Below are 25687 nucleotides of genomic sequence, written 5' to 3' on the forward strand. Positions count from 1 at the left end.
GAAATGTCTCCTCATTCCCACCCTGAACCTCCCCTGGCACAACTTGGGGCCTTCCCTCTGGTCCTATCACTAGTTATCTGCATGAAAATGCTAGCCCCCAGCTCCCCACACCTTCCTTTCAGGGAGCTGCAGAGAGATAGATACAATCCTGGGCTTTGTGAGCCTGAAGTCATGTGGAAGGCCTAAAGGAGAGATAAAAGATAAACACTAATTTCAGAACTTCTGTCAGTGTCCTGATCTGGAGTTCCTGAGTCCGGATGTAAGAGGTTTGCACTGCTGGGGTTAGCTAAGGTTTGCAGAGAGACAGCCTCTGCTGTGATGCTGGCACTGAGGAAGCAGCTGTAAGCAAGTTTCGGTCACTGCAGTTTTCAGACCGCACAACTGGAGGGGTCCTTGAGGTTTGGTGTGTGCTCACAGAGGGATTCAGACCACTACCAGCAACTGCTGACACATTTACACTGTACATAAACATATAACTCCCTGGCACAGAGCACGTTCTTGGAGTCCTGCTGAAACAGCTACATGGGATCAGTAGGAAAGCCAGGGATTTAAAGAAGCCAAAACGTACAGGAAAGTGAAAGGACAGGGATTTTTAAATTCAGCATTCAGAGAAAGCACTGGAGTTTCCATACCCTTACCTGAGTGACATTGACATGAGTTGGTCTCATTGTTACTGAGCTTTGAGATATCATGGCTCCAGTTTTTAGCTAGCTCCTCCTTGTACTTGTCAGCCCCGGCAGGCTGAGGGAGCATGGCTGCCCTCCCAGTAGATGAGAGCAGCCTTGTAGCCATAGATTTACATCCTCTCTGCCAAGCAGCGGGAACACACTGTTCTCTGTCCACTCCTCCCCCTGCATCACCACATGTGCACAGAGGAGCCCTTGTACCCAGGACATCAATGATCTGGAAAGCTTTTTCTTCTTGGGCCTGGTCTTACAAGCACAGAGGGGTGAAAAGGGTCAGCCCCAGAAGTGAGCAGGTAATGCCTGGGGCATTTGGAAATGACCAATCCACTATACAGCCAGCCACTGAAATCAAGAGGAGCTATGCTTCTAGGAAGTTTACCCTCTCTCTGGGGCATTAACTACAGGCAGAAAGACAGCTGTCACTTATAGCATTCCCCAGCAAGGTGCCCAAAGAAGTGCACAGCCCATTGTCCAAGTCACTGGGGGTATGTCTGCCTGCTAGGAACAAAAAGGGCAAAGCATTCCTGCTGTTACCCCAGGCCCCAGACAGGTCCACAACAGCCTCTGGATTGACATCACTGCAATTTCAGCAAGCGGTGCCTCCTTTGCACCAAAGCTGCCCCTGCTCTTTCAGGCCACCCTCAGAGCGTATTTTCTACATCAGCCCTTCTTCCACTTTTCCCCTTGCTTCCTACCTTGCCATTGCCCAGGGCTCTCCTCCAGGCTGTAATATCCCTCCCAAAACCTTTGAATGATGTGGATACCACACGGGGGGTGACTTCATGCCCCAGCGTCTCCTGAGTGTCCATGTCACATACAGCCCTGCCTTTGTTATCTTCAGGGAACTTTTGGGAGAAGAGGGGAGATGTTCAGCTTTGCGAGGCAGCACCAGAACTAATCGGTCATCACTGTTATCTCCCAAGGCCTGGCTGGGAGGGATGGAGGGTCCTCAGATTAGAAAGACGGAACTGCTTCCAAGATCCAACAAAGGCAGGAAGAGAACTGATAATGCAGTCAGGAAGCATTAAGATAGGATGTACTGGGGATGCAGAATCCTAGTTCTTCGCAGAACTACTTGTCACAAGGTAAAAGTGGTGTGTGTCCTGCCTCACTCCCAGCCCCAAAGGACAGGCAGCTCTGCAGAGGAAGCCTGGACAGACCCTGACACTTCCTCATGCCCAGATGAATGAGGTGGCCCAGCAGAGCAAAACCCAGCACGTATCACTGCCAAGCTGTGGGTTACCATTTGAGATGCCTTGAGGTAGCAAAAACTGCTGCCTTTCCACAGCTTCTGAGCAAGGCTATCTGTCCCCCAGGCACTGCTATGAAGTGTTCCTAAGTGTCTAATTCAGCAGCAAGTGAGACACACAGAGCTGGCTCCCACCCATGGCTTAAAGAGAAGCCAGCAAACCAACAGGCAACCTTAAAGTCTCATCATAGTTAGAAGCTCTAACCCAGCACCCTCACCTCACACCGTGCAAGTACATTGCTCTCTCCCACATTACTTCCCACTTACATTTCACTGAAGTGAAAAATCACTGAGGTTTGTGTCACCCACATAAGGGTATGTAAAAGGAGAGTGCTATTTCAAGGGTATCTGGTCCTCTTCCCAAGGCAAGAAGGGATAATCTGAAAGGGAAGAAGCGATGAGAACCAAATCTGGTCAGTTACACTAACTTCTGAGAGCATGTGAGCAGTGTTTCTTCCAGCAGGGTTATCTGATGGATGACTTCTAAGCTGGGAGGCAATCACAAGAAACAAGCCTCCCAGTCACACTAATTGGTGGGCTAATGAGCTACAGGCACTGCTTCCAGGAAGGATGAACCTTGCATCTGATAAGACTGTGAACCAAGGGGGCCCAGGCTGGGAAGGTGCAGAAACTGCAGAGCTCTGCAAACCCATGGGGAGTGTGCAGGGGAAGGGGTATCAGGAAGAGCAAAGAGGAGGGGGTAGGTATAAAAAGGGTTTAAGAGAGCCAGTTGTGTGTGAAAAGGGACTGGTCAGTATGCTTGTCTGGCTGCACCCTGCACTTGATAGACTGTCCTATCTTCTTATATCTTTCATTAAATTCTTTTCTTAATTATCTGTGTCTTCGCAAGGTTTAAGTGCCACCTGAAGCTGGGGGGCCATGCAGGCATTTGAGGGATCTGTGTGGGGGTGCTGGATGGAGACGGGCCTTGCCAGTACCTGGGGGATCTGGGAGGTGCTGGATAGACAGAGGGGCTGTGCCCGGTACTCAAAGGATCTGTGAAAATGTGTGTGCTTGTGGACCTAGAGGGATGTCTGTGTGCCTTCGCTAATTAACTTCTGTCTCTACCAGAGGAGGAAGGTGTCTCAGCTCTCCGTGTCTGTTTTACATGAGTCCTGTGCGTAAGTGCTGCTGAAGGCAGCCCTCGACCAGGGCAGCCTTTATGACTGGTTGTGTCTGTCTCTGGGAGATGTGCTTAGCTTTGCTACCAGCTGAACCTGCAAATGCCAAAGTGGCAGCCTGGGCAGGGACCCTGGGTCCCTGGGCTAGACCCAAGTAGCTGGACAGGAGCAGTCCTGAGACAGAGTGGCTGGAGGAGGAAGCCGCTGGTATGTTGCACTTTACCTCCCTTAACAATAAATTGTACTTTGTCTACTGAAAGTCTCCCAGCAAGGTACGTTCCTGTTGTGAAGGCCCTGACATGGTACCTCCCCACAGCCCCAGGTCTTTAGTCATGTTTTATTCCCCATACCTTATCCTTCCCACTTCCACTGCCCCTACTCCCTCACCTGCATCCACCCATCCCCAGCCACCCACATCGCTCCCCACACATCCAGCTTGCCTGGCTACTAAACCCCAACTCTTCCCTTCCTGGCCTCCCTTATCACATGCCTCTCATCCTCCCTGCCGGTATCCAGCCCTGTACAGTCCTCATTCTCCTGTTGTTTCTCATCCTCCCATCCCAGACAAAGAAACATCTCGCTAATGCTCTCTGTGTCCTCTTGAGAGTCAGGTCCAGTTGGGTTCCTTGCTCCCACAGCTTCACCTTCACAAGTAAGAGGGCTCCCCACCTCTGTTACTCAGAGGCAATTGCTAACACACATGTACTGAGCAGCTGTGGAACCACCAGGGGAAAGCAGGAATTCCCCTTTTTTTTGGTGGGGAGTGGGTAGGTGGCTCTCTTTCCAGCGGTCCTAGTTCCTTCGTGTAGACAGCAAGTTCTCTACCTCCATGTCATCCCAACCCCTCATAGTTCCTCCCAGAGTGCTAACATCTGCCATTAATAGATAATAAATACAGAATAGGACTAAAAATCCCGAGTTTGGTTTAAACAAGTTAAAGAGCTGCCCCTCCTTGCAAAAGCAGCTCTTGGCTAGGACACCCCGCCAGCACACGTGCTCTCTAGTTGTGGGAGGGGGTTTAAGCCCCACTGCTGGCTGCCTTGTCTGCTCAGGGATTCAGATCTTACCACCAAAAAAAATAAAAAATAAAAATGAGAAGGGCAGGAGGAAAAAGGATTGTTTCAGAGTATAAAAAGCAGGACCACATCCCAGACCCAACAAACCCACACCAGATGTTAGCACCATGAAACTGAGAAAGAAAACAAGGGCCTAACACTCCAGGATTCATCCACCACCCACACACTCCCTTCCCTCAAACCTGTCTCAGAAGGGCTTCAGCAAGGGTACTCTGAAATCCCTGGGTCTAAGGCTTCCAGTTTCACGGACGGGATCTGCCTTCACCACCAAAAAAAAAATTGTTGCCCATTTTCCAGGGCAAGAGGGTGAAAGAAGGAGATTGAAGGAGTGTGAGGTACTGCTCACACAGTGCTGATTGGGAAGAGACCTATCTAGACATGTCACGAAACGAGAGCAAAGAAGTCCAGTGCTACAACCGATGTACTGAGCTCTTTGTCCAGGATTCCCAGGCAGTTTGCAGCATCCCAAGAGGCTGCTTGTACACTGCCTCACAGGACTGGGGAGCCTGGTGCTGCCAGGTCAGCCACAGAGATGGAGAAAGAGGCTAGACAACTGTAAAAATCAGCAGGGTTGGCAGGGACACGGCTCCCTCTGCTAAAGCAGAGGGCTGCTCCCTCCCTCTGTCAGAAGAGCACACAGTCCATAAAGAAAGGAATTACCACGCTGAGCACGCAGGGAGCAGGCAGCACCCTTAACATGCCCTCAGCTCTCAGGGTGTCCCCCCCCTCACTCCCCCCCGATGGATTTTGGTGATGAATCCTGCATCGTTAAGGGGAAGAGACCTGGGGGGGGGGGGGGGGGGGGGGCATCACAAAAGTGAGGCACTGCATCCCTTTCAAAGGTTCACACACAGCTCAAATCTCAGAGCCTATCCTGCCTATGAGAAGCAGCCCTTCCTCAGATACTTGGTTTTGTTTTTTCCTCATCAGATTCCAAGGAAGAGTGCCACTTTGAAAGACACCCTTGATGTCTTGCAGCTACATCTGCATTTTTCTTGGCACCGAAGCTGCAGAAGGGAGAGGGATTTCACCAGGCGCTGGCACCCACGGCCTCCTGAGAAAAGCACTTGTTTTCCGGGAGGCTGCCGGGAGGGCACTGCCCCTTTCCCAGAGACAGCTGCAGCTCACAAATTGCATTCAGCACAGCGAAGGGGCCTCTGTGATCCCCACGGGGAGGGATTCGCTTCCTGCTGCAGCCATTCAGGCTCCACATCTGTAAAATGGAGAAGACTGGAAGGCTTCCAGGGCCTGCAAGGAGGCTAGAAAGGCAGCGAGGCTGGGGACGGGCGTCAGCGTCTCCGTGCTTCCCCCTCTGCTGCTGCGTAAGGCAGGCTGTCAGGGCATTTTGCTCAAGACCTGGAGGGACTGAGGACCTGGGGAAGGTGAAGAGAGATCCCAGAACTGCTGCCACACTGGTAGCCCCTCAGTTACTGACTTGAATATTAAATTCCACAAATATTTTATAGTGTCACAGTAGTTCCTGAGCCACGCGAACTGCCAGAGGAGCTGCTCTCAGAGGAGGGCAGCAGAGTGCCTCAGATGCCAGCATACCCGTCTGTAAAGAGCTGGACACTTCAGATTCTGCTGTTTCATTTTAGAACCACCTGAACTACCCCCAACAGCTCCAGAAGATATCTCACAAGAAGCATTTTTGTCCCCCTGTTATGTAAGGGGACAAGGGCTCAGGCACTGTGGCCCCTCAAGAACTGTCTCAGCCTGCCCGCTTACTACCTCCTTCTCTCCCAATACCCATCCAAAGAGGGTGCCCAAACCCCAGTTCCCTGTGTGGACAACCCTGCCTTCAGAGAGCCAGTCCATCCCTCTGCTGTCCCAGGTCTTCCCCCATTCACAGAACTTTTTGGGTGTTTCGACACACACGGGGACAGTAACCATACCAGGGCCAGAGGCAGCCACCCTGCCTCATTGCTGGCAAGTGGTAAAGCTTCAGAAAGGAAGGACAGCTGGGGTGCTGAGGTCCTGGTGACCACTTCTCTTTCTCCTGAGCTCGTGTGGTGCTGCACATAACATTTATGGATGGGGAAAGTGCAAAGCCGTGTGTTGTATCAGTCTGACAGCTTTGCTGTGGTTGGGCCAGTCAAACAACCCCTCACTCGCCAGTGTCTGGTTGCTGATAAGAGCCCTATCTAGTTCCACACCTCGAACAGGAGGCTCTCCCAGTGACCCTCCCTGTGCCTGTGCTCCTCCTGCCGGGTCTGTATCGCACGCAACAGAAGCATCGTGCTGCCTCTTCCCATCTGCCATGCCTCCCTCCTGCCCAAAGCAGTCGTCCCTGCTAGGGGCTCCAGGGCTGTAACAAACCCAGGGATGCGATGGTTTCCACCCTTGTTGCTGAAAAGAAATCAGGGCCAGAGGTAATCAAACACACCACAGTCAACACCAGAACTAAGACCTGAGATACTGGCACTGAATTCCATGCTTTAAACCATCACCTACCCACCACTGGCAGCAACTCCCAGAACTGCACCAGAAATCCCACATTAGAGAGCTGCCAGGTAGCAACAGCGTCCGAGAAGAAGCCAAACTCCACCCTCCTCGTGTCTAGGCTCAGCCTCACGGAAAAGAGAAACCCACAGTTCGGACAAATTAACTCCTGCTGATGACACTAAGCAAGCGCTGAAGACATCAGCGAAGACCAGCATGAAAGAAAGTAGGTTACTGCAAGTAACTACCTTCTTCATCCAACTTCACTGAAGCCTTCGCAGCTTTCTTGCAAGAAGGAGCAGTGACAAAACGTGCATGGCAATCACGTAGAGGGAGATCAGATAGGTGGCAAACACGTCACGAAGGAGACTGGCCCTCCAGGTGCACTGGTCACTGCTGAGCCCACGGAGGTATCACAGCTTACACTGTTAGCACAGAGGAAGCAGGGTAAGACCCACAGCGGCTGACCACACACCCAGGGGCTGCCCAGGTACAGGAGAGAGACTGTTTTCCACGGTCACGCAGCACATTGCACACAGGGGACTCCAGCTCCTGCTTTGCAGAGCAGTCAGCCCTGGGGAAAGGAAAGCACACAGCCCTTCTGTACCTGAACAGCATCCAGACCCATCTAGACCCAAGGACTGGGCTTTCAGAAGCTTAGAGCATTATCAAAACTGCAGGTATGGTGGCAGACCTGTGCTCCCCCTCTATAACGCCCTCCAGATGACTAAATGATGGAAGTCAGGAGGGCCAGAGCACACTTATGAAGTTGGGTCTAGTTGGTGAGACATCAGTGGCTTGGTTTAAGAGCAGTCGTTTGTCTCCAGGACACCAAATGTTGTAAGGGGTTGGCAAAAATTCACAGGGAATACTGGTGTGTAGAGAGCAGATGCTATTGTCTTGGACAGCAGAGAAAAATTCCCAAAGGAGCGAGAAAGACAAATAGGAGAGCAGACCTCAGGCTGCTGGAAACTAGTTAGTAAGCTCCCCTGGGGACCTGCTTTTGAAGGTGTTTGAGGCCATCAGTGCTGGTCACTTTTTAAGTCTTTTAGGAGAACAGGAGCAGGCAATGCTGAAGTGTTGGAAGTCAAGCAGGTGGGACAGAAGGACAATTTGGTTGAGCAGAGATCTTCTAGAGCTCAGGCAGAAAAGCAATGTGTATGGCCACTGCAAGCAAGGCTGGGTGACACAGGATGCTGTTTGCCATTGTAGGGGGAAGATTTGGGGGGGATAAAGCTCAATTAGAGTTGAAGCTGGCCAGTACTGTGTGGGGGACAATAAAAAAAAAGGCTTTAAGTATGTTAACAGCAGAAAGAGAAAATATTTATCCATTCCCTGATGAGGTTGGTCACCTCACAGGCTGTGGCATGGACAAAATGAGACATTTAATGCCTTCTTCACCTCTGCCTTCAGCACTGACAATGGGCTCTGGGGGTTAGTCCTGAGTGAGAGGGCTGTGGCTGCACGAACAGTAAACAGAACTTGTAAGAGAGCAGAAAAGGGAACAAAGGCCTGAGAGCAGTCCTGCGACTGCCAGCCCTGCAGAGACAGAGGTCAGGCATTCTCTGTCTTGCAAAAGGCCTGAAGACAAAGGGAAGGAGCTGTGCTTCCCAGGTTGGTGTGCCAAAAATGAGGCTGACAGCCCAGAAGCACTGCTGGAGAAGCAAGTAGAAAAAGAAAGCAAACACATGGAAAGAGTCTCAGGGAGCCAGTGGCAGGGTGGAAGTCCCCAACATCCAAACCACAGCTGGAAGAGGAACAGCAGACAGCAAGAAGGGAGAGGGATGGCAGAGAAGCATCTGCTGAGAGCCAGCCCTGGGCCAGGTGTTTCCCAAACCTAACACCCAGGGAGGAGAGACCTGCACAGGCTCTGAAGGGGGACAAATTTATAGCACTTGTGAAAAATTCCAGCCCTACTTAATCTCCTGGGGCTTCTGTAAGATCGTGACACAGAGAAAGGTACCAAACAGGAAAGAATTAGAGGAAAATGCCTCTCCTCTGGCAGCCACTATGGCTGTGCCAGGAATTAGCAGCAGCTGTGGAGCAGCCAGCCCTGCCTCCCCTCCTCCGGCCGCCTCTATAAACACCCAGAGCTTACTCAGAAGATTAGAAGGGAACGGGGCAAAAGACAACAGAGTCTCTTTTGTAATGAGGAAGGATTATAGCATCAAGTGACCGGCTGCAACTCCCAAGTGGGTTTCAGGCTCCTTAGCACACCGTGTCTGCCAGGTTCAATCCCCCCACGAGCCAAGAGGAGGCGGGTTGTGGCGCTGGCCACAAAGGACCCAGCAAGGACACGTGCAGGACCAAACCTTCACTGTCTCCGGTGCAGCCCGGGAGCCCATGACTGTGAGTACCTAGACCTCACAGGAGCAGGTAGATTCCTTCAGAGATTAGCTGGTCGATCCGTCTGTCTTGTGAACTCACCACTCCTCTCACTCTGTCTGTCCTCTCTATCTGTTCTCTGCATCAGCAGGAGGCGTTTGTGTCTGTTTCCAGTATTACACGGTGGGTAACCCACCTTATACAGGCAAATCTGGCTTGCTGCTATGAGATCTTGATCACTGTGGACTCCAGTTGTCTGATTCGGGTCAGTTGATCCCGCGGTGCAACCCCTAGATCAGACGGATCAGCCAGGGTGATGCAGGAGCAGGCACAGGGGTGGCAGTGCCATGCTCTTCTGCGGCCCCATAGGTGGCACTGGGTTGTATGGGATATGCACAGGGATGGGTCTTCATCCCCTAACTGACCGCTTTACCAGAGCCAGTGCTGCGGCGAGCTGCCTCATGCCACAGATCTCAACCCCAATCAGAGCTGTGCGTGTGCCAGCTGCCAAGTGACAACTGGGGACATCGCACATAGACCAGCAGGCAAGCGGGGAGCTGCCTTAACCACGCAGGGCTGAGGGCAAAATCACTAGGAAAAGCCCCATACCCTGCACCCGAGCAGGACTGCAAAGAGGTGGTGTCCATTATTTACACGGACAAGAGCTGAAGTTTTCCATGTTTGGTAAAAAGCGGCTCTGTATCTGAATTACGCAACGAGGAGTCTCCCTCAGCAATTTCAAGACCCAAAGCACAGAGCAAGCAGCCTGCTTCCTGCAAGCAGCTCCCAACAAATTTATGGGTGCTCCCATGCGTTTCTCATCTGTATAGCCCCTGTGCATATAGGGTGTAGGGCGCTTAACAACCGCTCTGCTCAGTCCTGTGTGCTGGTCAAAAATACACACGGAAAGGGCACAGAGGCACACGAGTCTCTAGTTAAAGGTGCATCTGTGCAGCTCTCGACAGGGCGGGTGCCAGCTCTGTCCCTCCAGTATCATCTGTAAGAGGGGACTCAGGCAGAGTTAGGACAGGCAAACACAAAGGAGGTGCAGCACCGAGAAGCCAAATTCAGAACAAAGCCTGCTGTACGTTGAACCAGCCAACAGATTTTGCAGTTTCTCTTCGCAGTGCCAGCTCACTGGGACCTCAGCTTTCTCCACCTAACTGTAGGTCTTTCACTGAGATGCTTAAACCAGGAGGATGGACACAAACCCACCTCTGCAGACCAGTGAGGTCTGAATCATCCCTGGAACCACTTCTTTGTCTCCATCACTTGGGCAAGAGCCCAAAACCTCGGTATTATTAACATCAGTGTCACTGCAAGGTCCATGTAACATCTGGCGATGTGTTTTGGCTTAGAAATTCCAACAGTTTTCACATTGGATAATTATTCGCAAAACGATCTATGCCTGCCTGGCACGGATTACACTGGCTTGTTTTTTGTGTTGTTTTTTTTTCCTCCACAGCTTCAGGTTTATGCGAGTCTGATAATTAATAATTATCTGTTTAAGGTTAGACAAGAAGAAATACAGCAGGGATGCTGCATGATTGTAAAGTGTTTCGTGAGCCTGAATGCCTTCTTTCTTTCAGCATGATTTATTGTGCAATGTATGGCTGAAAGAGCGGGGAGGTGAAGCTGCTGGAATTTGAGCTCTCTGAGCCTGGCCAAACTCCAAACCCCATCCCTCGGGTCTCAAACAGGCAAAGCTGTTCTGCCTGCAGGATCAGGACAGACACAAGGCCAGATGTGTCCCCCAGCCCAAATTAAAGACAACAATATTTGTTGGATCAGTGCTACAAAACCTGTGACATCTCCAGAGGTACCTTCATCTGGATCAGCACCAAGAAATCTCTCTTTTCAGGGGCATCTGCTTCCCTTTGAATACCTGTTTTTTTTTTTTTTGCCAGCAGTATTTCAGGAAGACACTTCCCAACAAACAGACTCAGAGACAACTTACGTGAAGCAAAAGCTGCATGACACCGTTGGGGCTTGTGACCCTGAGAATTAACCTTAAACAGCCATGTTGTGACACAGGGGCTCTGCCCCTTCCAGCCAAACAGCCCCACTTGAGCACTGACTGTCAAACACTTGACACTGAGTGCTCCCCCAGAAAGTATGTTATCATTGTAACCAGTTCACTTGCAGTTAAAAGAGGAAAAAGACGGTAAGCACAGAAATAATTGCCCACCATAAACTTCTTCTCCGTTCTCTACCTTAGTGACTTCATCTGACCTGTCTTTTGGTCTCAGCTCAGTCTCTCTCTCCCTTCCATCTTTCTTGCCTGCTAGGACACTTGAGGTTTCTCTGCCTCCTGCCCCTGTTCAGGCTTGCTGGCAGCTTCAATATCTGTCCATTTTGTGTCTCTGCCAGGATCTGTGATGACAGTGACATACACCAACCGCGTGGCCGATGCCCGCCTAGGCACCTTCTCCCAGCTCCTGCTCCAGTGGAAGGGCAGCATCTACAAGCTCCTCTACTCCGAGTTCCTGATTTTCATCTCCCTCTACTTCGCCATCAGTCTTGTCTACAGGTAGGCATCCTCACAGCAACACTGACACAACCGCTCACTCTCAGCCTGTCCTGGAGCAGGACAAGTGAGCAGCATGGGACTGGGACAGAGGTCCTGGTAAGAAGGAACTGGCCAGACACCTGCCAGCCTCTGTTCAGAGGAGGAAAGCAAAGTTCCTTCCTCACTGCGCCAGTGCAGCTTAGCAGCTGACGGATTGCCTTTTTCTGGCCTGGAGAGGAACAGTTCCTCTTTCTGGGGATGAAGATTTACATTTGATGATTACCTGAGAAGAATGGTGTGTAGACACCAAGGCTGAACCAGTACTGGAAGTACTAGTAATAGCAGGAAGCGTTAGGAGAGAATTTCCCTCACGTACACAGCAAGCAACACTGGGGCTACACTTTTGAGAGCAGACATCAGCCCTGGGGCTGCAGACCTGCGATAAGGCAACTGTACGCTGTGGCTGGTCTGGTTTTAGCAAGGAAAGCCAGGGACCTCCCCTAGCTGGGTCAACGTGCACAGATAGAGCACGGAGGGAGGAAAGCAGCTCTGAGAAAGAGGCAGGAACACATGTCAGAACAGCCACTGTTGGCAGGAGCAGAGCTGGGGCTGATGCCCTAAGCTGCTCACCCACATCATCTTCAGGCTCACAGAGTGGCTATGTTGTGGCTGCACATCCTCACCTTCCCTTGCTAGGTTCCTATCACAGCAGGCCTGGGTCTCTCATGTGAGGCTGATGGCTCTTTTTCTCCCTTTTAGGCTGATCCTCAGTGAAAGCCAAAGGCTGATGTTTGAGAAGCTGGCGCTCTACTGCAACAGCTATGCTGAGCTAATCCCTGTGTCCTTTGTGCTGGGTAAGGAGCTCTGACTGTGAGTGTGCCGGGAGGGAACGGGGCAGCACCTACCTCCCTGCTCTGTGATAGCTCTGCAGGTAGGCAGGATTCACCAAGCAGTTAGTTCCCACACCCTGCCTTTGTAAAGCCCCCAGGCAGAATGCATCATTTCATGCCTTGCAAGGCACACCTGCACTCACACCCATAGGAGCAGCGACACGAGAGCACCTACACCTCCTGCTCCTTCAGGGTGGCTAATGTGGTCAGCTCCCCTCTAGGTTTCTATGTGGCCCTGGTGGTGTCCCGCTGGTGGGCTCAGTACGAGAGCATCCCGTGGCCTGACCGCATCATGAACCTGGTCTCCTGCAACGTGGACGGGGAGGACGAGTACGGGCGGCTCCTGCGCCGCACGCTGATGCGCTACAGCAACCTGTGCAGCGTGCTGATCCTGCGCTCCGTCAGCACTGCCGTCTACAAGCGCTTCCCCAGCATGGAGCACGTCGTGAGGGCAGGTCAGTGCTGCCCCTGCCTCCTGCACAGCTCTGGCCCCAGGCAGGCGGCACCTCGCTGCTGGGCTTGGGGCCAGCAGCTCTGTAAACGGCCCCTTGACCTCTGTACTGGAGTAGGCAAACTGCTGCAACGTGCTCTTCTCAGGGTCCTCAGCATCTTCTTATGCACTCTCCCTGCTCCTCTAACATAACAGTTCATGTTTCCCTATTTCACAGCACACTTGTACCTACTTGTGGCTGCAATGCCTGTTTGAAACATGAAGCATCTCTGCTCATGTTTTTTTATGTAAGGGGAGTGGAACTAGCAGGTGTGTGAATGCAGATATGCTGCAGGTGGCAGGGCATCCCCGGCGGATCAGATCCTTGTAACTGTGGTGCAGCAACTTCCCAGGCAGCTGCTCTGCAGTAAGTGACCCTGTGCACAGATCTACAGCAGAGGGTGAGCAGACCCCTGCCAAGTTCCAAGTTGGTCCTCTCAGGGTAAGAGTTTTCCACTGGGCAGGTGAGAATTGGGAGACTGACCTAAACAGACGTCAAATGCTGGGCTCCCTGAATTCTCTCCAAAGATGCTCCTCACAGTACAACATTTTCTAGTCTGCCTGAAACTGCCCTAGTCATCTGGGCTCCCTTCTCAATCCAGAGAGAGAAAAAGGCAGTTCTAGGACACAAGTCACCACGTTCTCTAGGCATTTGCACCCTCAGCAGCACTGTATTTCCCCGACGGTGGATGCTCTCAGACATATGGTCTGATTTTTGGGTGGTCCTGTGCAGAGACAGGAGTTGGACTCAGAAGGGACCCACAAGAATCATCAACTCAAGTTATTCCATGAAATGAGAAAGCCTGCTTCTTATACTTCTGTAAATCACAGTTTTAACAAGACTTGTTTTCCTTTTACGTCCCCCCAAAAGGTGAGTGCCCAAGCCTTTTCTGCAATTATAAGGGGAGCTAAAGTGACCACCAGAGATTTAGATGTTTCTATTTCCTACCAGATCAATTCCTTTCTGCTCTCTATGGACATTCCTCTCCCATCTACTCTTTCCCACCCAGGTCTCATGACCCCAGAAGAGCACAAGAAGTTTGAGAGTTTGAATTCCCCCCACAACAAGTTCTGGATCCCTTGCGTGTGGTTCTCCAACCTAGCGGTGAAGGCAAGGAACGAGGGGAGGATCCGTGACAGCGTGCTGCTCCAGGGCATCCTGAACGTGAGTGGCAGAGCCAGCAGGCAATGCCTGAGATCCTTATCCAGTTCTCTGGGAAGAACTACAGGGATTTTCAGAGGTCAGGCAAGGAATACTGAAGTAGGATGTGCAGACGGTGAGCCAAGCCTGTCCCTGGGGATATTGCATTAATTTTGATGGGAAATACCTTCAACTGCAGCTCTCCTACTCATGACAGGACAGAGCTTTTCATGGCCTGGTGACAGGTTAGCAATGGCACACACAAGAGGAGGGAGGAACGCGACACCTTTCTCAAAACCGGGATGGGAAGGAGCCATGTGGCTCACAGCTAGGCGTAGTAATGGCACAAGGAAGCAGAACACGTATCTGGAAGGGACCATCAGAAGTCACGAGAACCTTCAACAACCACTGTCCGTGGGGAGAACCTCACTATCGACAACCCTTGGATAGCCCTGGGAAGCAGGCTGTGCTCCACAGGCAGCACCTGGCAGCAATCCCTGCACAGCTGCAGATTACATGAGGCTCCAAAGCAGCTCATCCTCCCCAGTATTCATGTGCAGAGAATCACATTGCCTCTGCTGCCTGGAGCGAGATTCACCCCTCTGGGCTATGTTTATCTAGACTCACCATATAATCAGGAGGGAGAGATAGATACTTCTAAGGCATTATTTGCCTAACCTGGTGAGCTGCTCACTTCTTAAGGTGAGAAACTCTGCCGCAAAGTGAGCTAGAAAGGGATCCTGGTCTCTGACAGGGACATCCAGGCAGCTTGCCCTCTAGGGGAAGCACGAGACCCTGCTGGTTGTCTGCTGGGGACAGGCTGGACACCAGTGGAGCTGGAGTCCCAGCTGAATCCCACCTTCCAGGGAAGGTGTGAGCAGGAGGGGATGGGCTGGAGAAGGCCAGCAAAGGACACACAGAGTTGGTACCAACAGCATGTTCCCTTTCCCCACTGCAGGAACTCAACACCCTGCGCAGCCAGTGCGGGCGGCTCTACGGCTACGACTGGATCAGCATCCCCCTGGTCTACACTCAGGTGAGAAGGGATCCCCCCATACCCATGGGGGTGAGAAGGGATCCCCCCACACCTGTGCATGCTACACAGGAACCCCCCACTGACACCCACCCATACCTGCCCTTCACAAGGACCACGCTGATGCTCTGTTTGCTTGTACCCCTCGCCCACACCTACACACGCAGCCTGGGCGGGCTCTCCTGCATACAAAACCCAGTAGCACATGCTCAGCCCAGCCTCATTTCTGTAACTCAGGCACAGCCACCTCTGCAGAAACACACATACACCCAGGGTAATTATTTACCCGTGACGTGCTCCACGTGGGTACACAGAAAACCTAGATACATGCAGATCCAACACTGCAGAGCTGAGATCGGTCTGCCAGCAAACCTGCTCCAGCACACAGGGCAGCTGTGATGCAGTTATGCTGCGTGTGTGAAAGAGAGCTTTGTGCATGTGCTCAGCTGCCTGAGTTCCCGCGACACAACTCCAGACAGAAGCTTTAGCACCAACTTGCTCCTTTGTCTCCAACAGCCCAGCTGCTCAGGTAACACTAACACGCTCCACCACAAAAAGGGAGCTGCTTCCACTCACACGGTGCTGAGGGTTAACTAGGAACACATTAGGAAACTACATCCCTCCACAGACCCCACTGTCCTGCAAACTAGGAGCAAAAGCAATGCCATAACATTACACCAGCATCACAAATTCACTTCTGGGGCAGAGTACCTTGCCTTTGTGGCCCTGGCACAGTGCTGCAGCCCCCCACCAAGAAGCCCAGAGGAAGAGCTCAGCTCCACCAAAGCCTTACCTCAAGCACAGTAAGGAGAGTCTCAGCTACTGCAATGGTCGGGAAGAAGTGACAGAGCCACGTTAGGCTGTAGAAAAGGCTGGGCCGAGATCAGCAGCTCCTCCAGCAGCTTTGCTCAGGTCTTGAAATTGTGAGCAGAGTTTGCCAGGTAGTCTGGACAGGGTCTTTGTCCTCTCTGCAGTGCACAACCTATTTCTCTACAGGTGCACATCCAGACTGCAAAGTCTATCACTGCAGGTAGCCTGCCCACCACAGAAGAAACCCATACTGCTCACTGCAGGGCCAGCTTAAATCTTGTGGTGCTGGGTGTTTGTTTTGACCCCACCCTGATTGCTGGATGGCAATGAGCCTCAGCTGCTAGTAATTTGCAAAGGGAAGTGTCCAGTTCCAGGATTACTCACTGTAGCCTGAAAATCTGGGCAAGCAAGCAGGCAAATATAAAAATATCCACTATTAGGACCAAAGGAGTCAGTCCAGAGTTGGCAGCAATGCTCAGAGTTCCCCTCACAAATTTAACAGGGCCCTGCCAGAATGGACTGAGCCATGAGGGGCTCAAGAGAAACACCCGGAGAGATGAACACACCTTAAGTTACCAGCAGACCAACCATGCAGCCGTGTGTCAGTGCTTTAAGCTCCTTCCACCCAGGATGTCAAGTGCCACCTTCTCTCTGTGATGCCTACATGTATGGCATTCCAGGGGCAGCATGGATTTTCCATTCCATGCAGGATGAAGGGCAAACGGCATAAATAAAGCTTTCTACAGCAGAAATTCATCTTCCTATTAAAAAAAGCAGAGGGGAAGCACACAGTGCCACTGAATACGTGGCTTTCAAAGGCTACTGAGCCAGCACCCCTGCAGCAGCTTGCTGCTGTTTGGGATGGAAGTAGTAGAGGGATGCTGAGAAAGCAAGTCGGGAACTCAAGCTCCTCTGCTCTGTCCCGTGGCACCTTTCCCAGGTGGTGACCGTGGCTGTTTACAGCTTCTTCCTGGCCTGTCTGATTGGGCGGCAGTTCCTGGATCCGGAAAAAGCATATCCTGGTCATGAGCTAGATCTCTTCGTGCCAGTCTTTACGTTTCTGCAGTTCTTCTTTTACGCTGGCTGGTTAAAGGTAAGTCCAAGAAAACGTGCCTGGAGCTGGAATCTGACCCACACACAGGTTTTTCCCTGGTTTGTGCAACCAGGGGCTGAGCTGTGGGCAACGTGCCAGGTGCTGGGACCAAACAGGGACTGAGGGCACTGCCAAGACCTTCAGCTGCTGAGCACCTCATCCTGCAGAACAGCTCCACCTTTAAAGTGTGGGGGGAAAAGAGAGGCAGTGGGCTGTGCTTTACCTGAAGTGCTGCACGTGGTCTGCAGTGAGCACGGGGCAGTTCCTGTGGGTGCCAATGCTTCCTAATAACTGGAAAGGTTACGTTTTTAACCCACTCATTTTGGGAGAAACAGCATTGCTCCAAATCCAGGGCACATCACCCTGGAGGGTAGTTCTGTATTCAGCCCCGTGGGCCTTCCTCCTGCAGGGAAAAGGGTGGGCACGACCATGACCCTTGCTGTGTGCTCTCCGCGTGCAGGTGGCCGAACAGCTCATCAACCCTTTTGGGGAGGATGATGATGACTTTGAGACCAACTGGCTCATCGACAGGAACCTGCAGGTACGGTGAAGGCAGGACCCTCCTGGCCCACAGAGCACCTGAGGGCTCAGCATAGTCATGATGTTCTGAAGCACTTCTGTCTGCAGCGGGGCAGAGAAGCAGTCCGTGCCCCTTGTGCTTATCTGAGCTGTCAGTGGCTGCATATTAAGAAGGGGCTCAGGATGCCCAAAGAGAGATGGCTAGAAAAGCAGGAGGAGAGCATAAGGCTCCCCAACAGATAAAAAGGTGAAGGCAACCAGCTCAATGTTCTCTCTCAGCAGCCAGGGAAACATCCCAGGCTCCAGGAAAAGTAGAGCACACAAGACATGTACCAGGAAGACACACACACACCAAGCAACACAGGGCTTTTGGCACATATTTGTACGCAGAGACCAACAGCAGTTCCACCCAGCCCCTGTAGCCCATATTCTGGCACACACGATGGATCCAGATTTGTTTCAGACCTTTGCTGCCTTTGGTGACACATCATTCCTCCCTCTTCCTAGCTTTTCCCACCCCATGTCTGTACCTAAAACTGCCTCCTTTGGTCTCTTCCATGCAGTAATTCTCCATCTGCAGTTCTTCCTAAAGCTAAGCTTCACTGTTCTAGTGAGCGCATTGCTTTCATGTTTCCTTCGGCATCGCTTTCCTTTTAATTATCCAAATCTCTCCATGTGAAAAATAACAAAAAACACAGCAAACAGAGCCACTCATCCCATCCCTGGGCTACATTGCTTCCTCCTGCGTTGTCTGCTGACAACAGGCACACACCACGCCACCCAGTGACATCGCTGCTGTCCCCGCAGGTGTCCCTTATGGCAGTGGACGAGATGCATCAGGACTTGCCCATCCTGGAGAAGGACCTATACTGGAACGAGCCCGACCCCCAGCCGCCTTACACCGCAGCCACCGCGGAGTACAAGCGCCCGTCCTTCCTTGGATCAACTTTTGATATCAGGTGGGTGCAACTGCAGGGCATCAGAGCGGACCACACTTACACCTCAGATCAGGTGTTGTGCAGGATATTGTGCTTTAGGAGTAAGAGAGCAATAACATCTTCCCCCACGGTCTGTGAAATCCTGCTCCAATACATTTCAGGCTCATCCAAAAATGACAGACGGTATCTTCCTTGGCAAAGGATGCCTCTGACCTCTTGCTGCCCTCCTCTACTATGAGCACCCCTATTTTGGGGGGGACTAACCCATAATTAACGGTAACACAGGAGGAGGGGCTTGCCACAGGCAGCAACGCTCCTGTGCTGCCAGCCTCCCCACCAAAACCAGTCTGTCGTGGCTGCATTACAGCCCGTTTTGCCTTTCCCCAGCATGCAGAAAGAAGAGATGGAGTTCCAGCCCCTGGAGCAAATCAAAGAGAACGAGGAGGCGAACCACTCCACGCCACTGCTGGGACACCTGGGCCGTCTCCTTGGCGTGCAGTCACCCAGCTTCTCCAGGTCCTCCTCCCGGATGAACCTGCTGCGCCGGCGAGGGGAGCCCACCTCCCCCTTCTCCCACTACACCTACCAAGACACGGGCAAGGCTGTCCCCTCCCCGAGGGGGGACACCACCTCACAGGAGCAGTGGGATGGCGACGATGGAAAACTAAGGGAGTTTGATGCCTTCATGTCAACCCCGTTTTACGAGAGACCCGGCTTCTACAGCGCTCCCCAGACCCCGATCAGCTCCATCCCCATGATCTTCCCTTCCCGGCGCCAGGGCCGCAAGAAGCCCCCCGCGCTCTCCAGCATTGCTGCGTGCTCCAATTCCCTCAGGGACGTCATCGCCAACTCCTCGCCTTCCAGGACGAGCGATGTGTACAAAAGCCAGAGCTCCCTCGGCTCAGGTACAAAGGAAACATTTATCTGGCCGACGGAAAGGAACAAAGGTCCTGACTCCCTGGTTGTAATGGTGGAAGAAAAAAACAGCTCTAACAGTAGAGGCAGAGAAGCTGCCACCACGGGGAGTCCAGAAGCTCTGTCCGCAGCATCAGACAGCCCTAAATTCCCCCTCCTGGCAGAGTCCCCCAGCCACGAGAAACAGGGCAACTTTAAGAGCCTGAAGGGCTCAAAAGGCTCCCAGCCACCCTGGATAACTCTGGAGAACACAACAGCCGCACCCGGTTCTGAGCAGTTGAGTACCCTGCACCCCCCCAGCACCAAAGCACCCACCAGCAGCCCCCCTCCCTGCTTCTCCTTCACTCCTGTGACGTCTCCAGTGCTGGAGAGATCCCCCGTGGGGAACACAGGCCCCGACAGCCTAAGTTCAGAAGACACAAGCAGTGCCCCAGACCCGTATCTCTCAGAGGTTTCTGGGACAAGAGATTCAGGAAACAGAAGCACTTGTAATCCCCCGACAAGACGAGTGGAGAGCCCGTCCCCAAATGATTCTGGCATCTCCCTAGGTGATGGTGACTACGTGGGGCTGATGGAGGTGATCATGGAGACTAGTGAGAGCACATGCGAAGATCTGATGGACCAGTACAGCTAGAGGAGACCCAGAGATCTGTTAAAACACCTGCCATACAAGTGATACTGCAATATCTTGACACCTGGGCCAACAGAAGAGCAGTGCAGCCAAACCCCAAGCTGCTGGAGCATTCACCAGGAGCCCAGCCCAGGTGACTCACCACCACTGCCCTCAGGTACCGTAGCAGGCACACGATCTCAGTGATGCAACAAGAAAAAAGTGAGGAAAAACCCTACAGTTTAGCAAAACATGGAAGACTTCTAGTGTTAAGCATTACAGATGCCTAACAGCAGAACTGTAGCTGAGCTGACAGCATCCTGACAGACCCTGGGGTTCAGGCACAGCCCAAAGCAGAAGAGGAATACAGTCAATGACACCTCCCCACAGCAAGAATTAGAACCCAACGTTTACATTATTGGCCACAGCGCCTGTTCCGTCTCATGCAGGACTTGCACTACTGACAGATACTCCAGGAAAACAAAGGGACTGAGTCACAGCACTCGTGATACAGACCCACGGTGCCTCACGAAGCCTTACCTAGCTGGTACTGCCCAGTACTGGAAAAGCAATGGAATAAGGCTCTTGAACAGGCAGGCGGCTGCAGACCACGGTGTTCACACTGCTTCCATTTCCCCATTGCATCTGCCACTGACCTGAAAGCTCTCAAGGAAGTCTTGTCAATGGCAGACACCACGAAGCTAAGATTTCTGACTATCCCCCCTGAAAACAGCAATAAAACAAGTAAGGCTGAAGCCCAGGACCACTTGTTTCCTCATTTCAGTTTCTGTGCAATAGTGGAAGTTTTAGGTGTTAAAGTGTTCCTCTTTTCAAATCTTCAGTACCAGCTGCATGCAGACCTCCCCACACCAGAGGGAACAGAACAAGTTCAGTCCACCTCACATACTCCTTCCCCTCTGCCTTTCACATAGGGGTTTGGCCTCAGCAGCTGCCACAGCCAACCACACCGAGGTAGTTCCTGAAACACCTGTTGGTCTAACTTAGAGCACACAGCTCTTTACTCACAGTAAGTTTCTTTATAGAAAAGCGCAGTCCCAGTTGTCAGGCAGGCACAATGCTCAGTGGGGCATTAATCCCACCCTTCAGCAACTCAGGAAGCCCGGAGATACTAAAGCCTCCCCTTGCATTACAGCAGTTGTGGTGGCAAGAGCATTTTAAAACAGCTTTAGTCCCTCAGCAGTTCCCTGCATATACTACTGGGTGGAAAATTATAAAAACGCTAAGCAAGAGAAGTACAGCCTGATCCCCCTTATGCATTTCTTCATGCGTAAGATAAAACTCTCCCAGCCAGACCAGGGAGCACAACCCTTTCCTTTCAAGAAGAACAGAAAGAACCACTTTGAACCAAGTCACTTTATTGGATGGAAGGCAATACACAAAACACAAGAGAAAAGAAGGCTGATATTTGGTACAGAGTAAGAGAACTGTTTATCTAGATAGCTGAAGATGCATGCACTGCTGGACAGTAAAGTAGGAATCTTCCTGAAACCCCCAGGTTGGTGTTCGTGGCAAGACTTCAGCTCTCATTGTCACTGTGCCCTAGGGTGTGCTTGTCAAAGAGATACTCTGCCATGCCATACTTTGGTGCCCCCATCTTCCGCAGGTTGGTCACATGGTCACCCAGCTCCTTGATGGCCTTCACCTGCTCATCCAGGTAGTGAGTTTCAATGAAGTCACACAGCTGAAATGGAAATTCAAGGAGTTTAGGGCTGCACATTGCTCATCCTGCTGAAACAGGATCTGAAATCATTCTAACTCTGCCTAGTGAAAGATGATATACAGGGACAAATGATATACAGGGACAACTTTAAAGCTGCAGAAGCTATCTGAGAAGTAGCCTTTGATCTTGTTCTTGCATTGCTGAGGCAAAACTAAAGTGAGGCACGCCTATCCAGGCACACTTGCTCTAGGAGCCTGCATTAGAATGTCATCATGTTCAGGAAACATCCCCTTCTATGCCACAAGAAAGTTCCTGAACACATTTAGAGCACTGCACAGCCCTTCATGGTAATTACTAACACCTGTCTTGTCCAGCATGTTACTCCTTTTAGAAAAACTTGAGCTTGCAGACATTTTCTAAGTACTCGGAAAACACAGGTTTATTCACAGCAGGGAATTGCTTAAAGCATTTCTCTGAAGTGTTGCCCACATGCCTTCTGTTCCACAAAACAGCATAAGAAGGGGTTGAACAGCACCATACACCCACTACTCTGGAAGGACTGCTGTAACCACCCTAACACAACGTAACCAGTCCTCTGAACAAAAAAAGGGCACAATAACCCTACCAAATGGCTACAGTAGGTGCTGACACCTGTGTTCTTCCCTTTTTCACCAGTAAGACTGGCAGATAGCCTCGGTTCACCACCCATCCAGTCACACGCATCCCCGTACAGCTGCTGTCTCAGCCTCAGTGTCCACTTACATGTGGGTCATTCTTTTCAGTTGCCAGTTTGTGCAGCTCCAACAGCGACTGGTTCACGTTCTTCTCCAGGTGCAGGGCACACTCCATTGCAGTCAGTCCATTCTCCCAGTCATCACGATCTGGTTTCTAAGAGGGAAAAAGCCCATGAGCGTATTTTAATTAACCAGGGACCAATAGGGAGCAAAGCATTTGAGGTCTATCTCAGACTCTTAGAAAAGCAACTTGCTGCATCTTGCAACTCTCCAGTAAGGGTCTTATGCTCAAAGAGTTTGAGCACAACCAAGTCCAGGCATTCTGATGTCTTCAAAAGCTTGACACAGTGCACACTAAACAGAACTGAATGCATGCTGGAAGTCATGGAACATGGATACCTGTTTCCCTAAGGCCTCCTGATATGCTCAGTGAAAACTCGCAGGGTAAGCTTGCAGGGTAGGACTTCGCAGAGCTGCTTTCTTCCTCCTCCCACCCTTGTTTGTAATCTAACAGCCTAAGCACTTGCCTATGTAAGCAGGTGCCCTGGTTTCAGCTGAGATAAGGCTTATTTACTCAGAGGGGCTGATATGGTGCCACATTTTGGATGTAGGGGAAAAACACTGTTGATAACATCCTGGTGTTTAGCTGTTGCAGAGCAGTGCTTACACCAGCTCATGGACTTTCCAGCTCCTCATACCGTGCTGCCAACAAGGAGGCTGGGGGTGCACAAGGAGCTGGGAAAGGACACAACCAGCACAGCTGATCCCAACTGGCCAAGGGGATTTCCCATACCATATGGCATCACACTGAACAATAAGACAGGCATAGTCAGCCAGGGAGAGACAAAACTGCTTGGGGACAAGCGGGGCACTCATCAGTGAGGAGTAAGCAACTGCACTGTGCATCACTTCCTTGTATGTTTTGTTAGTGTTTCACCTTCCTTTTCTGCCCACTGAGGTGTACAAACAAGCAGCTGCTGCTGCTCTTTAAGACATCCCTGGGTAATTCCTTCCCTTCCAGCCTGGAGACAGGCCCTCAGTCTAGCTCTGACTTAGGACAACCCAAAGCACTAGTCTTCACCTTGATGTCCTGCAAGAAGATGCGGCCGCCCCGCTGATTCTGCAGCTTCATCAGCTTCTCAGCATGCTCACGTTCCTCATGGGACTGGTGCAGGAAGTACTTGGCAAAGTTTTTCAGAGCCACATCATCCCGGTCAAAGTAGTAGGACTGAAAAGAAAGAACGCACATGCTCAGAAGCCTAATCCTCACTCCAGCAGGCACACGAAGCAAAGCACATACTGTGCCTTCAGACATGTCTGCAATCAGCCCTACTTCGAGACAGCCAGAGTCCAAGCTAAGGCTAGCCAACAACGTGACAGACAGCAAGGCAGCATGGCAGAGCTCTTCACTTCATAACAAGTTCCATTTTCCCAGCCTGGATTAAGTTTTAACCTGCATCCCAATCATTAACACAAATAAACGGTATTTGCAGTTCACTCCTAAGTATACAAAAACCCATGCCCCACAATGTTTGCTCTCCTGCCGCCTTAAACACGGACTCTAAACGCCTCGCTGTAAACAAGGATGAGTTTTCCTAGTTCCCTTTGTTTACAGTGATCACTGGTCAAGGTTTTGACTTAAAACACTAGTTCAAGGAGCAAAGAACTTTAAGATAACTCTACAGAAAAGCCCTCATGGATGTTTCACTAGGTTTACTGGGGAATAGACTTGTAAATACACCTTCAACTTCTGAAAAATCTTTGGTATCACCTCTTAAAAACTCAAGTTCAACTGAAGTGCACATTCAACAACAGATGCAGAGTCCCCTCTTGAAAAACATAGTATGCAACAGCTGTTAGAAGTCATAGCTTATTTGGACTTTGGTCTTAAGCAGACTTCAATAGAAAGCTTTGTATCAACTACCAGTTACTTCCAAGATGAGACAGCATGGAATTCTCTGCTCTTTTACCAGCAGTTTGGAGGTTCAAGGCAACACAATGGTGCTTGTGTGCCACTACCACCACCAACAGTTACATCTGGCTTGCACCTAAGGTTCAGCCCTCTGTACTAACACAGAAAGAAACTTTAACTGTACACTTAGATGCCCCAACATACTACGGTGTCACTATGAAGTCTCAAGTTCCCTGCAAATCTAAGTCACTCAGATTGCTGCAGAGGTCAGGGCCGTGCCCATACCGAGTTACTCAACTCAGCTATGGCTAAAATTGGAGTCTCTTGCCAAGTGCAGGAGGCACAGGGCCAAGAAACCCCTGGATTCCTAATTTACTTCAGAACTACGAAGGACCGTGCCTGCGAGAGGAGAACGCCCGTGGGAGAGGTGCCAATCACCTCGTTAGGCAATCCCAGCCATCCAGCCCTGCCCCAAGGGCAGAGGCGCTCGGAGGCTGCTGAGCTGCGCTGATAACGGGGCCGCCCGGGGCAGCGAACAAAGAGCAGTTAACGTGTAACCGGCAGCCGACCGAGATAAGCGCCTCACCTACGGGAAAAAGGCACAAACAAGCGGCTGTCGCCGTCCGCCTGCCCTCCCCGTCCCCGGGCGGAGCGAGGAGGCTGCGCAGGGAGGGCCTCCCCAGGGGGGCTCGGGCACCCCGCGGGTCTCAGGCCCTCCCTGCCCCCTTCCTTTAGTAGAAAGCCTCCCCCGAGGGCTCCGGGACTTCCTTTAGCTCGACCCCGCAAAGCCCTCGGGGAGGAGGAGGAGGCCACGCCAGGAAGGCCCGCCTCCCCCCGAGGCATTCCTCCTCGGGGAGGCCAAACCACAACACGCCCCGCAGGCCCCACACCATCAGGGCCTGGATACCCCCGCGGAGCCACCCCTCCCCCCCAAAGCAGCGCCCCCTCCTCACCATGCTGAGGTACACGTAGGACGCGTAGAGCTCCAGGTTGATCTGGCGGTTCACGGCCGCTTCGCAGTCCTGGTGGTAGTTCTGGCGCACCTGGGAGAGAGGCGTAGCCATGGCGCTGCCGTGAGAGAGGAGGCTGCGGTGTCGGTGTGCAGGTGGTGTTGGTGGTAGTGAGGCGGCGGGCCCGAGCGCGGCCGGTTCCGTCCAAGCACTGTTGACGCAGGAACCCGCTCCGCTCCGCCTCGCCGACGCACTCTGGGCCAGCTCCTCTCGACGCCGCGCCTTTTATACTGTCGTGAGCGTCACCGCGCGCATGCGCGCTGCCGTGGCGGGAAACGGGGGGGTAAGGGGGCGGGTCCTGGCGGCGCTGCCCGCCGCGCTTCTGCTGGCCCAGCGTGACTCAGCACCTCCCCCGCGGCGCGTGACCGGTGGCCACGCCCCCGACCTTGGCCACGCCCCCTCCTCCTCCCTCTCCCCCTCCCCCTCCCCTCTCTGTCCCTTCCCTCCCCCCCCACCCCCCCCGTGTTCGGGGCCGGGCGCAGTTGGGTCGGTTTGGGCCTGGA

General features: G+C 52.1%; 3 protein-coding genes across 5 annotated transcripts in view; 1 reads left to right on the plus strand and 2 right to left on the minus strand.

Moving 5' to 3' along the window:
• Window positions 1-15882, minus strand: part of RAB3IL1 (RAB3A interacting protein like 1) — a 33836-nt gene extending 17954 nt beyond the window's left edge. Inside the window, exon 1 of one of the 3 annotated variants that reach the window (XM_035326773.1) lies at window positions 15756-15882. Coding sequence is in view for 1 of the 3 variants with exons in the window: in XM_035326771.1 (XP_035182662.1) it covers window positions 639-655 (17 nt within the window). In the remaining 2 variants the exon portion in view is untranslated. Of the gene's footprint in view, window positions 1-70; window positions 127-638; window positions 665-15755 lie in introns of those variants that run through there. The other 2 variants (XM_035326771.1, XM_035326774.1) reach the window with 2 other exon arrangements.
• Window positions 8689-20418, plus strand: BEST1 (bestrophin 1). The gene is made up of 10 exons (XM_035326764.1): window positions 8689-8923; window positions 11270-11429; window positions 12168-12262; window positions 12520-12753; window positions 13799-13953; window positions 14888-14965; window positions 16713-16865; window positions 17326-17406; window positions 18192-18343; window positions 18710-20418. Exons 2-10 carry the CDS (start codon window positions 11278-11280, stop codon window positions 19869-19871), a joined length of 2262 nt encoding a protein of 753 aa, XP_035182655.1. The 5' UTR covers window positions 8689-8923; window positions 11270-11277; the 3' UTR covers window positions 19872-20418.
• A 785-nt stretch (window positions 20419-21203) lies between these two features.
• Window positions 21204-25394, minus strand: FTH1 (ferritin heavy chain 1). Its single transcript, XM_035328277.1, has 4 exons — window positions 25128-25394; window positions 23344-23490; window positions 22291-22416; window positions 21204-21549 (listed from the first exon to the last, which is right to left on the minus strand). Exons 1-4 carry the CDS (start codon window positions 25236-25238, stop codon window positions 21385-21387), a joined length of 549 nt encoding a protein of 182 aa, XP_035184168.1. The 5' UTR covers window positions 25239-25394; the 3' UTR covers window positions 21204-21384.
• Between the last annotated feature and the right edge of the window lie 293 nt (window positions 25395-25687).

Source organism: Oxyura jamaicensis, chromosome 5, assembly GCF_011077185.1.
Source record: "Oxyura jamaicensis isolate SHBP4307 breed ruddy duck chromosome 5, BPBGC_Ojam_1.0, whole genome shotgun sequence".
Taxonomy (NCBI): Eukaryota; Metazoa; Chordata; class Aves; order Anseriformes; family Anatidae; genus Oxyura; species Oxyura jamaicensis.

What these genes read in the sequence shown, in the direction of transcription:
- FTH1 (XM_035328277.1), bottom strand. Translation starts at nt 25,238, where the DNA reads ATGGCTACGCCTCTCTCCCAGGTGCGCCAGAACTACCACCAGGACTGC. An exon ending in TCTTCTTGCAGGACATCAAG is followed by an intron (nt 22,417 to 23,343) that starts GTGAAGACTAGT and finishes TTTCCCTCTTAG; the next exon opens with AAACCAGATCGTGATGACTG. An exon ending in CTGAAAAGAATGACCCACAT is followed by an intron (nt 21,550 to 22,290) that starts GTAAGTGGACAC and finishes TTTCCATTTCAG; the next exon opens with CTGTGTGACTTCATTGAAAC.
- BEST1 (XM_035326764.1), top strand. Translation starts at nt 11,278, where the DNA reads ATGACAGTGACATACACCAACCGCGTGGCCGATGCCCGCCTAGGCACC. An exon ending in GCCATCAGTCTTGTCTACAG is followed by an intron (nt 11,430 to 12,167) that starts GTAGGCATCCTC and finishes TCTCCCTTTTAG; the next exon opens with GCTGATCCTCAGTGAAAGCC. An exon ending in TGCTCCAGGGCATCCTGAAC is followed by an intron (nt 13,954 to 14,887) that starts GTGAGTGGCAGA and finishes TCCCCACTGCAG; the next exon opens with GAACTCAACACCCTGCGCAG.